The sequence below is a fragment of the Balearica regulorum genome, chromosome 13, assembly GCF_011004875.1.
Source record: "Balearica regulorum gibbericeps isolate bBalReg1 chromosome 13, bBalReg1.pri, whole genome shotgun sequence".
NCBI lineage: Eukaryota > Metazoa > Chordata > Aves > Gruiformes > Gruidae > Balearica > Balearica regulorum.
Genome location: NC_046196.1, coordinates 21482042 through 21496742, shown reverse-complemented (window position 1 = coordinate 21496742; position 14701 = coordinate 21482042). Strand labels below are relative to the sequence as shown.

General features: G+C 62.6%; 1 protein-coding gene across 2 annotated transcripts in view; it reads right to left on the bottom strand.

Moving 5' to 3' along the window:
* VAC14 (VAC14 component of PIKFYVE complex) overlaps nucleotides 1–14701 on the bottom strand; it is an 81470-nt gene that overhangs the window by 20368 nt on the left and 46401 nt on the right. For both annotated transcript variants that reach the window (XR_012837625.1, XM_075765796.1), the window contains exons 15-18: nucleotides 4654–4828; nucleotides 3796–3914; nucleotides 2891–2970; nucleotides 1217–1367 (exon numbers count right to left, since the gene is read on the bottom strand). Coding sequence is in view for 1 of the 2 variants with exons in the window: in XM_075765796.1 (XP_075621911.1) it covers nucleotides 1217–1367; nucleotides 2891–2970; nucleotides 3796–3914; nucleotides 4654–4828 (525 nt within the window). In the remaining variant the exon portion in view is untranslated. The remainder of the gene's footprint in view (nucleotides 1–1216; nucleotides 1368–2890; nucleotides 2971–3795; nucleotides 3915–4653; nucleotides 4829–14701) is intronic.

The window sequence follows — 14701 nt, the reverse complement described above, 5'->3', positions numbered from 1 at the left end:
CCCATTTTTGGGCTCCCCGGGACTCCAGCCACGGGGTGCTCATCCCCCAGAGCTGTCTCCATACAAGGAAGGGGGGGGGGTGTGTGTCAAGCCCTTTGGGGGGACACGGGGGAGTCACCGGCATCCCCCCCCGGGGAGGGGGCAGCTGGGGCTTGGCCTGTTATGAAAGCCGGCTTCGGTGTTTGAAGGAATGTAGGTCAGAATTAATCAGATGCTCAGGCCGTCTGACAGCTCCGGTTGCTCGAAAAAAACCCAAACAAACCCAAAACCCCAACCCGCTGCTGGGGGTGGGGAGGGGGGGGGCGGAAAGAGGGGGAGAAGCACATGCAGCCCCCCCCCCCCAATTAAAATCAGTGCTGGGTTGTGGCACAAGCTCAGCGCCGGAGGCCACGAGGGATAAAAGCCAGCCCAGGGGAGCAGTTAAAAGCCAAGGAGCGGCGGCGGTGGGGGGTTAATTCCGAAACCTGCCCATCTTAGGAGCTCTTCTTTTTGTTCCCAGGGCTTTGCAAAGGCAGACCCAGCTTTATCATCAGCCCCCCCCCCCCCCCGCCTCTCCTGACCCCTGCTCATTAGCCGGAGAGTAAATCCCACCGCCGGTGTCTAACGAGCCGGGTGGGCAGCACTCCCGGGCGGGGAGCAGGAGGATTTCGGCTGGTCCCCAGGGAGATGCCGCCCTCGCACGTCGCCGCTCGTGGTTCCCCCAAGGGCAGGGATGGGGATGGAGCAGCCAGCCCCAGGCGCGCACGGGTGCCGGAGCCCTTTCGGGTGCCGGAGCCCTTTTGGGTGCCGGAGCCCTTTTGGGTGCCGTGAAGGCTGGCCGGGCTGGGGTGGGGCAGTGGTGGAGGGGGGGGAGGCTTTGGGAGCACCCCCCGATTGCCAGAGTCTCTCTCTCCGTAAACCTCCTTCCCGGCTCCGCTCGTTTCCATAGCGACCCCACAAGTGAAATTTTCCATCCCGGATGCCAAATGCCTGTGGATGAGGCACAGCCCTCCCAGGGTTACCAAATATAGACACAAAAAAACCCCCCGAGCCAACGCTCCCGGCCACGGGGCAAGGAGCAGCCGCGGCCGCAAAGGAGCCGGGGGGCGGGGGGGGGTGGCGAAAGAAGAGCGTGGGGCTGAGCCGGGGATGCTCGGCCGCGGCGGGGGGACGCAGACGCGGCTGGTCCAGCCCCACGGCGATGCCGATGCCGGGGGTCCGTCCCCACGGCACTTACGCGGTCTGCATGAGCTCGGGGTTGGGCACGCACTGCAGGCGGTGGGAGAGGAGCTGGAAGGCGCTGCTCTGGGGCAGCAGCATCAGCAGGCCATAGAGAGCCTTGATCAGGTAGGGGTTGTTCTTCACGTCCAGCAGCTGCAGGCGGAGATCTGGAAGAGGAGAGGAAGAGGATGGGGAGGAGGGTAGAATGCGCCTCCAGCCCCAAGAGCAGGTTCCTCCCGACCCATCTGATGGTCCTGGTGGCTGTAAGCCTCTGCCAGCCGACCTGAGGGGCACCCGCATGGCACCAGCAGCCTCTCCCCTTCCATTAACTCATCCATCTTTGTGTTCCACACAGGTGAGAGGCCCCTCTTCTCGCCACAGCCCCCAGCTGCCAGCTGGGGAAGGGGACAGAGGCTCCCCAGGCTCCCATCCCTGCTGCTGCTCATCCCTGAGCCTGTCCATGCTCTCTGCCTGAGGACACATGAGATTGCTCCTCAGCTTCTGCCAGAATTAGCAGAAACATCCCCCCCGGGGCATCCCACGTCAGGAGGGCTGGGTGACACCCTCCCGGGGACTCTCTGGAGCAGAAGGGATCCTGATGGTTACGTGTGCTGGGCCACGGGGCTGCTCTGCAGAGGGGAAACCACCTTCCTGCTCCGTCCCCCGTGGTGCTCAGGGCTGGAAGGACCTTCTGGAGCCCTATAGACAACCCAGGTCCCACCCCGGGGCAGCCCTGGGGATGGGGCGAGAGGTCCCTGCCCCAGCATCTCACCTCCTGCTTGCTGCTAGCACCTCTGGTGTCTCCCGGCGAAGGGGGTCACGCCAGGGATGCTGCTCTATGGGGGGGCACGTCTGTCCCCTACCCCGCGACTTGGAGATGAAGGTGGGCAAGTCATCCTTGGGATGAGGCACAGGGCACCACAGGAGGGAGTGTGACTGAGGGCCACCCCACATCTCTTCCCCCAAATATTCTCCAGCCCTGGAACTGTATAGTCCCCTCCCAAAGCCCTTTCCGGGACGCTTCCCAACGCCCCCAGTGCCCAGCTCTACCTCCAGAAGGAGCCCAGGAGCAGCCGAACACCATCGCTGGTGCGAGAACCCCCCCGGCAGCCACGGGTCACCCCACCACACTTCCCCCCCCCAGCCCCCGGCCAGACCATGGCTGCGTTACCCAGTGCGGGGAGACACACTGCTGGGGCTGGGGGGGGGGCAGATCTGGAGAGAGAAGCAGCTCTGATTTTTTAGGGCTTAATTTCCAGAAAAAACCCCCACCTTTTTTCTTGTAAGGGCCCCAGCAGCACCCACGATGCCACCTCGTGCATCCAAGGGTGGCACGCATGGCTCCCTTCATCCGACACCCTACCCGTGCCCCACCTGGAGATGCTCAGCACGGTCCAGCCCCCCCCCGCCCCGCATCCTTCCCCCATCCCTTTGTTCGGTGCCAGCACCGCTCGCTCCCTTAACCTATATCTGGGGGGGCAAGCTGTCCCCCCCCCCGCCACCCCCCAACCAGTGCTGCCAGCGAGCCCGTCCCCAGCGGGCAGCTCCACGGCGCTGGGCAAACCTCCCGGCAAGAAGTCTCATAACTTCTGCTCTATTTATTCGTGCGGCGGCTGCTGGTTGCGATGGGAGGAGCGGGGAGGGGGGACGGGGGGGGACGCCCCTTCCCCACGCGGGGTTTCCTCCTTACATGTGAATATGGGGCACTCGATGAGCTGCACCAGCTTGTCCACCTCGGTGAGGAAATCCACGGTGACCTCCAGATCCCCGCTGGATGCGGTCGTTAAGGACGTTACCTCGGGAAAAAGGGCGGCCCGGCAGCGGCAGATGGCTTGTCCGGGTGATGCCCAGCGTGGAGCGTGGTTCTGCCAAACCCTCTGGGCATCCACAGCTCCCACGGGAAGCGAGCGGGCAGGGCTGAAAGGTCCGCGGGGCGGCCGAGGGACGATGGAAGGAAACGGGAGGAATAGGCAGGGATGGGGGAAAAGGCAGGCTGCCCAAAAAAACCGGCAGCTTGCCTAGGCAGAGAGCGGGCAGGAAGATGGCGCAAGGCGGGACGCTCGCTTTTACCCAGGGACGGCACAGAGGCGATGCCGAGCGCTCCAGGAGAAACGCCGGGGAAGGGAACCTGAGCCCGTTATTAAGCGTCTTCACACGGAAAGCCACTCAGGGAGGCTCGGCGTTTGCCGGCGCGTGAAAAATAATCACTCTGCTGCAGACAGACGGTCAGCTCACCGGGAACCGCACCACGCTGGGCGCTGCCCGCTCCTCACCGGGCCAGGAGGCCAAAGCCTTCGTCTTCCTGGGAGGAAGAGGATGCTGAGGAGCCTCCCCTCCCGGGCAGCGGAAGGTCAGCGCTCAGCCAGTGCACGCTTTCCTCTTTTTACACCGTAAAAAAATAAGGACGAGAAAAGGAAGGGAGCTGGCGTGCGCCCAGCACAGCACGCCCTGCCCTCTCATGGCGGGGACGCTGCCCCCGGTAATGACGGGCTGCAGGCAGGAGCTGGGCTGGCCCACACGGTGACCTTGGTGGCCACAGAGGGACCACGGGCCAGCCTGAGCACCGGCCTCGCAGAAAACCCCCCCAAAGGATACAATTTCTGGATGAGGTCATAGGCGTGCTTGTAGTTCTGGGTAAGGAAGCAGAGGGACACGGTTGTCACGGGGTTGTGACACCAGGAGCGGTACAGGCAGCAGAAGAGGTTACGGCTCTCCTGGGGAAAGAGGGAGCCGTCGGGTCACCAGCGGGAGCAAGGACGTGGCACGGAGAGCCCTGGGTCCCCAACACCGACCCCTCAGCTTCGCAGTGCCACCCAGACGCAAAGGGACCTTTCTGGAGCCACCAAGTCCACGTGGCGCTGGCGTGAACCCACCAGCCTCGGGAGACGGAGACCGGGCGGGTTTTGGGGTGGCAGCGTGACGGGGCGGCCCTCGGGGCTGCTGCACCCACCACAAGATGAGGGGCTGGGGGATGGCGGCTGGCCCGGCCAAGGGGACACCACCACATCGCTGGCCTTCAGCACGAGGAGGAGAAGTCTTCCTCCCTCTCCCTGCCTCGCTTGGATGTCACCGGTGCCGGCGGCAGCTGCTCGGCAAAGCCCGCGGGCGCGTTCCCGGCAGGGACAGCTGCGGGACCGGGGGGGGCTCTGCTCCCGCCGTCACCTGTCCCCTGCCCCGCGTCGGGGCGGAGGGAGGGAGGTGGCAGCTGCTCGAGCGCTCGGGGAGCCCGTTCCCATCCGGGGAGAGAAAAGCAAGAGTTGGGCACGTCCTCCAAGCCCCCCTCAACTCCCGAAGAGAGGAGGAAGGACGGGGCCACCCCAGATGCCCCAGCTCCAGCCCTGGGACCTGCCAGGCGGGGATGGAGCAGCAAGACACGTCCCCAGGTGGCTGGGGGTCCCACCGCCCCCGTTACGGCCCCTCTGCAGCAGCTGAGCCTGCTCCTGCTGCCCATACCGGGGTCTTCAGGTCCTTCAGCTGGTTCCTCAGCTGGAAGAGCTCGGAGGAGGTCAGCAGGATGGTGTTCAGGGTGTGGACCATGGTAGAGGCGAACTTGAGGTCCTCTTCCCGAAGCAGTATGTCTGCCATGGAGTGGAAGATGTTTTCTGCGTTTAGAAGTAGACAAAGCTGCCTGCGTATGACAGAGGAGAAAAACCGGTGGAGGGGCGGATGGTTAATGAGCGCAGCCAAGACCCCCGACCCGAGCCCGCGCGTCACCCACCCCTTCCTGCAGAGAGGACCGGGGATGACGGATACGGGCGAGCGTGGTGGCACCAGAGGTGGCAATACCAGGCTCTGCGTTCGGAGGCTGCAGCTATTCACACCGGGGCAAGGCCAAAATAAAATAAATGGCTGGGCTGAGACACATCCCCGGCCGTGCTGCTCCGGGACCTCGCCGGCACCCACCCGCAGCTTGCTGCCACCTCGAGCCGCCCAGCGACCTCCCTCCGGAGGTTTCGGCATCGCTTTCCACCCTGACCACCACAGCAGCGCGGTTACAGATGGCCCGTGATGGCCCAGTCAGACCAGTATCCCTCTGACACCAGGGAACCAGGGCGGCGCTGCGCAAGCCGGGACCCCTGGACCCAGAAGCTGCCTTTCCCCTCTACAACCCCCCTTTCTCCCAGTACCCTGTCCCCCGTTGCTCTTTGAACTCCTCCACGCTCCGGCTCCCAGGAAATCCGGTGCCAAGGGGCTCCGGAGCTCCAGCCGGTGAAGCTGGAAGATGCCCCTGCTCCATCGGACACCCCGCCGGCAGCGCTCTCCCCAAAACACGGCGTAGCTGGCGCCGCAGCCCACACCGATCTGCCTGGCCGGGCCCGGCAGGTCACAGCAGGAATGTTCTGCTTAACAAACCTTGGGAAATTCTCAAGGTTTTCAACATTTTAGACCAGAAACCAAAACCCAGATTTTTATTTTTTTTTCTCCCTTTTTTTTTTCTTCCGTGTTTGTTTGGATTTGAGGATTTCCTGTTTTTCTCCAGGCTCCTGCCTTCTTGGGCGGTTTGTCTGAGGACACCTGAAACGCCGCCTGGCTCAGCTCTCCGATGCACGCATCAGGGAGACCTGGGGAAGCCCACCCAGCTCCCCAGCTTCTCCTGAAACTGGGATGCTCCTCGGGTCCCCACATCTCCCCCACGGGCTGACACGGAACCTCAGCACCGGGGGAGATGCTGGCATCCCGCAGAGCACCTCCGCTTCCCCCCACCTCCTACCAACCCCTGTTCCCCACCAGATAATCTCAGCTGGCAACCAAATTCCCCCCCTGGAGGCATCTCAGAAGGGTTTAGGAGGCAAAGCAAGGAGCACCCGCTTCGGTGGCTGGGTGGGGGGCATTCGCTAGCTGCTCAGCGGGTCTCGGTTTGGCTGGGAGGTGGGAAGCACACCTGAACCCCCACCCCATCCCCTACCCCGGGTCAGGTTTTCACCTCCTGGGGTGAGGAAGAGGAAGGAGACGAGTTTCCAGCTCCTGTCCCCGTGGGGAAGGACCGCTGGAAGACTAGATGGCTACAGGAAGACACCAAAGACCGTACCCTAAAGCCTGGCGGTGGACAAGGAATGAAGAAATGGATTTTCCCTCCCAACACGTGGAGGAAGAAACCCCTCATCTTCCTCCCAATTCTGCCAAGCAACCCGTCCCCTCCTCGCCCAGCCCCGTCTCCTCTCCATCGGCAGCTCCCGCATCCCGCGTGGCCGCCGACCGGACAATGAGATGCTCTGTGCGGGCTTTTACATAACCCAACCCGGCGATCGCCCCGGACCCCGTTAAAATGGAACGGGCCGTGATAAATAAGCTCCTTTATCCCAATTATTCTTACGTAACCAGCTGCATTCATGGGGATGAAAACGCTTCCTCGATTTCTCGCCGCTTGGACGCGGGCTGGCTGGAGGAGGGAGAGCGATGGGAAAGCGAAGCGTCGAGGGAGGGAAGGGGAAGGCAGAGGCTTTTAGTCCAGCCTGACGGAGCCAAAAACAAATCAATAGCTCAGCATTGCAGGCGGGATCCGGTCATCGCCGGCTGCGGCAAAGCAAGCCCAGCCCGGGCAGGTCTGAGCCCAGCCCAGGGACGAGCTGGCTCCATCCTGCCCTTTCCCAGTAAGAGGGGATAACCGGATGCCGTAGCCTTTGCCGAGCTTCCTCCAGCAGCCGTGCCGGAGCGGGCGCCGGGCGTTCGGGCTGCGAAACGGGATGATTTACCGTGCCCAAAGAGGGGATGGGTCCTCCAGAGAGAAACACCGGGATAGTTTTTACCCGCCCCCATTGCAAAGCGCCCAGCGTGCTGGGACAGCCGGCGCTGGCGAGGAGCGGGTCTTTTACACCTTCCAGGCAGAAAGGCTACAAAAAGAGCTCAAACAAGCTCAAAACTGGTGCTGGCGAATGTTGAGGGCGATTCTCGGAGCTGCCCTCGTCCGCCCACGGCAAGGACACAGGTCGGATCCCCCCCTCCGACGCTGCTCGGTGGAAAAGGAGGGCTCTCGCTTGCCAGAAATAGGAGCTCTGACATTTGGCTGGCTAACGCCGCGTTCCCAGCGAGCGGGGGGCTGAACGCGAGCCGCTTTCTAATTTCAGGCCTGGTTCTGATTAGTGGGGAAGGGGTTGGGTTTGTTCCCCCGTCCTTTCGGTGGCACCGGGAAACCGGAAACCGTCGGGGTGTTAACGGAGCAGCCGTGCGGGAACCACCAGCAGAGCGAGTTTGCCAGTGCTCAGCGGCCTCCCCTGAGACCCCAAACTGCTCCCCCCCCCCCGCCCCCACCTCCTTGAGAAGCCCCTTGGTCAGCACATCCCAAAAGCGGTCCCCGAAGGAGGGGACAACTGGCCGGTCACGCAGCTGCCGGCCTCGGTGACGGCAACCAGCAGCTGAGCCCAACCGCCAGCGCCGGGCGGCTGCGGGTGGGCCGGGAGGGTCCCCCGGAGCCCATCCCCCGGGAGGCTGCGATGGCACGAGGGGAACGCAGGGCTGGCCGGGAGGAGGCAGGGCACGGGGCCGCCCGCGGGACAGGTGGCTCCAAACCACCCGGGCAGCAGCCGAGATGGCGGAGGGGGCCGGGGGCAGAGGGGACAGCGAGCGGGAGCCGTACCCCAGATACAAACGCCCCAGACATACAGACCCCATAAAAACACGCATCTATACAGCCCAGCCCCAAGGCTTTTAAAGCCCCAGTTACTAAGGGGCAGCTCACCCATCCACCCACCCGCCCGCGCTTTGACGTGACGACGGAAGGAGCCGGCTAACCCCCTCCCCGAAGCATCATCCCGGCGGGGTGCCTCTCCCCGGGGCTCTCCCTGCATCCCCGTGGGTGACACTTGCCCACGGGCACCCGGCGAGTCCCCAAGGACCTCCCGGTGTGGGAGAGGAGGGGAAGCAGCGGTTCCCCCCCCTCCCCGGCCCCCCGGGGAGGCAGCAGCCACATCGCATCGCCGCATCGCATCGCCGAGACGTCAGGCAGCCGTCGGCGCAGGCACGCGGCGGCGATAATGAAGTGTGGTATTTAGGCCATTAAAATTTAACTCCTTAAATTAAAAGGGTTATTCAAGCCTTTCCGACGGAGCCAAGGAACGTGGCCGCAGGCAGATGGGAGGCAGCGCCCGCCTGCAGCGTGGGGGGGGGACAACGACGACACCCCCTGCCCGCTGCCTCGGATGGGGCCGGGCCGCAGCGGGGCTCCCAAGGGACCCATGGGGACACCGCCAGCCCCCGCCCTGGGGACAGGACCCTGCCCCTTCCCCCACAGAACCCCTTGGCGAGCCGATGCCAAGGTCACCGCCACCAGCTTCGCATCGCCATGCCGCCCTGGGGTGTCCACCCCCCCCCAGCACCCCCGAGCTGCGCCCCAGCCACATCCCATTAAGCACCAGAGCATCCCCCCCTCCCCGGCCCCCCGGCCCCGATCCCGCAGCGATGCCAATCACAACGAGCCCCCATCCCGCTAACGATCGCTGGGGCGGGATGGGGTGGCCGCCTACGGGGACAAGCCGAAAGCCGCGGGCCGGAGCCCAAGGGACGTCAGAGCGATGGGGCGGCTTCGGAGCCACATCTCCAATTAAGGACAAGCCCCGGCGTCCCTCCCGGCCCTCTTGCTTTGACAGCACGATGCCTGGAAACCCGGCTAATCTAAACATCGCGGTTTCGGGGAGCTGCCGGAGCTCCCATCCCGCCCGCTCGTCCCTTTAACTGCTTCAGCACCGTCCACTGCCCCGAGCCGGCGCGCGGGAACGGGGCGTCAGAGGGTCAGGGCAGCCCGATGCTTGCTCCGAGGGGGTGAAAGCCTGGTTTTCCGTAAAATTAAAAGAAAAAAAAGATGAAATCCAGCCCTGCTGCAGATGAAGACACCGGCCCCTCCGCTGGGACCCGCAGGGAGCCCTGGGGGGAACACTGCTGGCCCCCTCCCATCGCCCGGCCGTGCCGAGCACCGTCCCGCTGCGTTCAATTAAGCAGGTGCTTCTTCATTAAGCACGAGTGATTTGCTTTATTAGCTCTGGGCAGACACGGGGCCCCAGCAGGGAGAGGATCGTGTCTCGTTCCACTTCCAGCAACTGGGACAGAGCCGGAGCTGGGGAAGGAGCCGGCCGTGGCGGGGGGGGGAAGCGATGCTCCCAGGGGCTCTGCTCTGCTTTTTGGCCGGACCACCGCCTCTCCCGCGGCCGCGAGGAGGGCAGAGCCCCTCCGTGCTTCCTCCCCACCCTCCTCTTCCTCTGCTCCCGTCCCCTCCCCAAGGCTTTCTGTCGCCCTTCCTCCCCACCCCGGGCTCCCCGTGAGATGCCCCGGCTCGACCCGCCTGCCCCGGGGAGCTGCAGCCCCCGCCATGCCGATGCCCGTCCCCATCCCCCTGAAATCCTCCTGCCGGGAAACGCTGCATCCGCGGCCCAAGCCGGCAGCTGGGATCCGTTAGGAATGTGCAGAAGAAGCACAGATAAAATTAGGATGGAAGAGAGAGGGAGGAGCAGGGAAGGCAGGAGGGTGCCGTTCCCTCGTCCTTCCCCACCGCGGCGGCGAAGAAAATCCCAGCCCTCCATTTTTCTGCCCCCGCTTTGCCGAATCCGGCCTCCAGAGCCGCTTCTCCGGGCAAGGGAAACCATGGCAACCCCGGCAGCTCCCGCTTTCAAAATTCCTAGCGTTTAATGCAAGGGATTGCGAAGGGTTTGGGAAGTTTAGGAGCAGCGGGGCTCCTTCTGCAGGAGACAGGTCTGGGGAGGAGAGGGACCCTCCGCCTGCTCCGTCTCCTCTCTCCCAGCCACCCCTTCCCATCTCAAAGCAAGCCTCTGCTGGCACGTTTCCCTAACGAGCTCGGGTCCTCGTCAAGAGACGGAGAGGACCCAGTGGGTTCTGTCTGCCGGGGATGGGCTTGCAGGCACCGGGATGGAGCCAGATACACGGCGGAGCATCACAACCTGCCGGGCGCGGGAAGCCACCAAGTGCAGCCCAGCCAAGGAGAAGTCCTTGGGAAGGGCTCGGAGCCGGGAGCCGTCACGGCTCGCCCCGGGCGAGCAAAGAGCCTGCTCGAGCCAGGAAGACAACGTGAGCAAAAGCAGGACTCGCATCTCCTGCTTCACGCAGCTTTCGGACTCTCCCCGATGTCCTGACGTTCAGGTCAGGCTGGAACAAGAGCGTCGGATCAAAGGGAGCCCGTCAGCGGGAGGGGGGGCGGTTCGGGGGGTCCTAGTTTGATGTGCAACAAAGCCTGAACTTTCTTTTCAACCTCGCCAGCCCCGGTTTCTCGTGATGGTTATCAAGTTCCCCTGGGAAATTCGCTGAAAGCCGTAGAGACGTGCGGATCCCGGGAGGAGACGTGCGGATCCTGGGAGGAGATGTGCGGATCCTGGGAGGAGACGTGTGGATCCCGGGAGGAGACGTGTGGATCCTGGGAAGCTGGAGACAAGCCCTGCGATGCCTTCACTTGAAAAGGGAAAGGTGCAGAGTGTTTCACTGCAAACACGACAACCCTCCCACGGAGCGGCTGCTCGGCAGAAGCCGTCAGCGTGACAACTGCTGAAGGAGCCGTGGTGCCAGCTCGGCGCTGGGTCGGGGCGATCTCCTCCACAACGTGCTCCCCAGGGACCTCCTGTGGTCCCAGAGCAACCGAGGGGGGTCCCTGAGAGGAGCACGACCAGAGCCCCTTTCCGTAGGTGGGACATCAAGCAACGTCAGGCCAGGGGAAAGCCAGCAGCTCTCCGGACCCAACGCCGCCGGGCTTCGGGAGACGGCAGCCAGGGGACATGGTGGGCCACCCGCGCGTGGGGACTTCCCAGGGGGTCTTCTCGCTGGATGGAAAATTTAGGACCGCCAAGCTGAAACCCAGGGGTGTCTATACAAGTCTGGTGAGCTCAGCGAAAGCAAACCTCTTGCATAGTTGTACTGCCGGGCGTGAGGTACTCACAGGACGGGGAAAGGTGACGAACGCCATGGGGCAACCGCACAATCCCCATTTCCCGGGGAAAGCAGCCGAAATCCAGCCACCCTCAATGCTCAGAGCCACTTGCTGCCCCAGGGATGGCTTGGTGATGCCACACTGGGCGCAGATGACGCGCTGGTGGTTCGAGAACTGCCACAGACACGGGCAGAGTCATGGTCAAACCTTCTTCCCTTCAGCAGGTGAAACAGTATCTTGGTCCTGCAGAGCCTCAGCCCTCGGCTTCTGCTCCTCGTGATGTTCCCCTCGGACACCAGACCGCCGGGAGGTCCCTGTCCTGGTTGGAAGGATGGCTTCCCCACCGCCCACCTGCCTACCACAGCTGCGAGTCACCTCCTGGGCACGGCCACCGTGACTCGTGATGAACCCAGCCTTGTTCCCTTGGCTGCCTGGAAAACAGCATCCTTCAAAGAGGTCACCTTCAGTTTATAAAGCAGATATCCAACACCTCTGGGCACTTACACGATCGGTGAATTACCCACAGCTCCATACCGACCGGGGTGGGGAAGCAGGACTGTAGCAAGGAGAAGGAAGAGTTTCTTCAGAAGAAGTTTCTTCTGATCATCTTCAGCACAGAAGATGATCAACCACTAACATCCTCCAGAAGCTAAAAGATAACTAAATTTGGAAGCTTAATGGCCCACTCAGCCCAAGGCATCACCCAACTCTATGTGTAACGCAGATGAACGTGACCGCTCCTCCACGCTGAAGCCCACTAGACACACATCCAGCACCAGTCTCCAGCTGCCCAAGTCAGCGTGTCCCAGGAGTTTCCTCCAGGAAACCTTACGGTGACCCAGGGATAAAGCTATCCTGCCTGCAAGCACGCCGTCATCGAGGACCTGCAAAGCTTACAAGATGCTGTAGGAACATCTGAGCATCTACGGGAGGCTCACCTGGAAAACAGGCAGCTCTTCCCCTCCGAACCTTCCAGGAAAGCAAAGAATAAACCCGAGGCACCTCTTCTCTGACTTTTAAACCTGTCGATGAATCGACGGCAAAATGGACGGCAAATACAAGTCTCGCCCTGGGCTCTTGGGGCTTCAAGCCGCAGGCAGGAGGTACAGGCAGCAGCACGTGCCTAGCAGGACCGAAACTCTGGCTCCGCCACCACCTGCCTGCAAGAGCAGAAACCCCGGCTCCAGCCCACCTCCCCAGGCGAGAGGAACGACTCACGGTCAACCGAGCCCTCCAGAGCCTGACCCCAGAGGGGAAACCACAGCGGGCAGCGAGGTTTTCAGCCAAGCATCCTCCGCTTTGAAGGGGAGGAAGGGTGACGGAGAGGGGGAGACGCGTAAAGCGGCGGGAGCTCCTTCCTTTGAGACGTACGCTTCCCTTTCAGGCTGACAGCTGTGGCCTAATTTTCAAGAAACCTGACAAGCGCCTTATTTCTCCCCCCCCCCGCCCCATAATTTCTCTTTGCTGCAAATAAAATAGGTTAAAGGAGCGGGCGCAAAGCTGTGACAACAGGAGCCGGGAGAGGCTGAGCGGGTTCCAGGCACGCACAGCTTGCAGAGAGACAGAAGCCGCGGTCCCTTCCCCTTCCCTCCCCATCGCTTTCCTTTAAGATGAAGAAATAAAAGCGTTTTTGCTCCTAGCAGCGCGGCCGAGGAGCAGGCTGCTGTTCTAGAGGTGGATGAGCCTTCGCAGCTCCCCTGCAGGGACAAGTCATATTTGTCCCCGTAGGGAAGGTAAATTTGGGGGGAGATGGTCCTGCTGGGCATCCCCAGACCTCTGAAATCGGAAGGACTGGCTGGGGAGCGGAGTACGGCAGGAATACACCGCGTGTTTGGGGGTGAAGCTTTCCAGAAGGAAAGAAAAAAGGGACTGGAAGGGGGTGGCAGCGTCCCACGGGTGACGGGGACCCGTCTGCCCGGCTCGGGGACGAGCACGCCCCAGGGTGGGAGGTGAAGCTGCCTCGTCTCTTCTGCCAACATCTCGACTGGGACCCGCCGCTGACTTATCCTACGCTTACGCTTGAGCAAACTGACCGTATTTTGCTCGACCGGCTCAAATCTGTGTGCAATGCGCCCGAGGCAGCGCTAACCCTTGTGTGGCTTTGGGGAGCGGGGACAGGAGGAGCAGGAGGAGCGGGGCCACTCGAGCACGCCCTAAAGCTCAGGAAAGGAGATGCCTGCGAGAAACTCGGCGAGCCCAGCCGTGCTCCGGACTCAAGAGCATCGCCTAAAAAAAAAATATCCCCGTTTATGGTTCAGCTGCCCAGATGTTATCTGGGCTTTACCCCCAGGCTCGCCTCCGCGCCTGCCGCCTCTCAGCATCACCGGCCGGAGCCCAACGCCCGCCCTGCCGTCGGAGCCGGGATCCCTGGAGGGATCCCGAGGCGGGGTGGGATGCAGGCTGAGGAGCCTCGCTCCCCATCACCCTCCAAGCCCCGTAGATGTGCAAGAGGAGAGCGGCTGGCTGGATGCTCCCCGCGCTGGCCAGCACCCTACGAGCACCCAATGGCACAGGGGACCCGCTCCGGGCGCAGCCGAGCACCGACGTGATGCGGCATCAAAGGGAAGAAGCTCCAACCAGGGTGGCTTTTGCACGGCTCCACGCTTTCAGCAGGATGTTGAAGATGTCCCATCCCAGGAGCTCTTCCCGGGGCAGCATCCAGCCTCGAGCATCCACCTTTGACGGAAACCTGCGGCAAAGCGTGACTGTGGGATGTGCCGGAGCATCCTTGCCTTCCTGGCGCTTGCGGGCGGCGCGTGAGGTGGGAGGGCTGCGTGCCCGTCGCCGGCGGAGAGCGATGGGCTGCGAGATGCTCGAAAGCAGTCAGGAACGGGGAGAAAAATAATAATAATAATAATAAAAAAAATAAAAATCCCTTGATGAGAGCAGCAGGAGGCAAAACACTCAGCCCTGCCTTGAGGTTTTTAAGCAAGCGTGCCCTGCGCTTTGGGGATAATCCTGGGCAAGATCCCCTGTAAGAGAGACGAGGGGAAAGATGCCGTTATTCAGCCTCTCCCAGACTCCATCCTGGCTTTTCCCTCCGCAGAGATGAATAAACCGAGATGTCAGGTTTGCAGAGCGAGAGAAGGAAACACCACCAGCACCCCCGCGTCCCTGATCGAGGGGATCGGATGGGTTAATTTAACGAAAACGGCCAAAACCACCCCCCTTGCCTGCACCGACCCACCGTCGCCTTCCCACAAAGAGGGTCCTCACCCCATCGGCCAGGCAAGGAAAATTTGGGAGACACCGTGGAAGCTGCTCGTGCTGACGCCGTGCTCCGGGGAACGCGATGGTTAGCGAGCAGGGGAGCTGCGGGCTCCGCTCCCTGCCTCCCAGCCCACCTTTTCCCGGCTCCCCCCCTTTCCCAGCCGGCTTTTCCGGAGCGTTCCTGCTGGGATCCCAGGGAAAGCACTTCGAGGGAGCAAATGTGCGTGTGTGTGCCCCCCCCAGGACCTGCCCTTTGAAGGAACTTGGCCATTTTGGGAGGATTTTCCTCTCCTACACACACTTCCCCTTCCTCCCCTCCACCCTCTTGCTGACCCAAATTAGTCCCAGCCCACTCCGGCGCTGCCGTTCACATGTGGTTCCCATTTTTCTACAGGAAAATCCATCAAATCCTCCCAGGCAGCTCCAAGT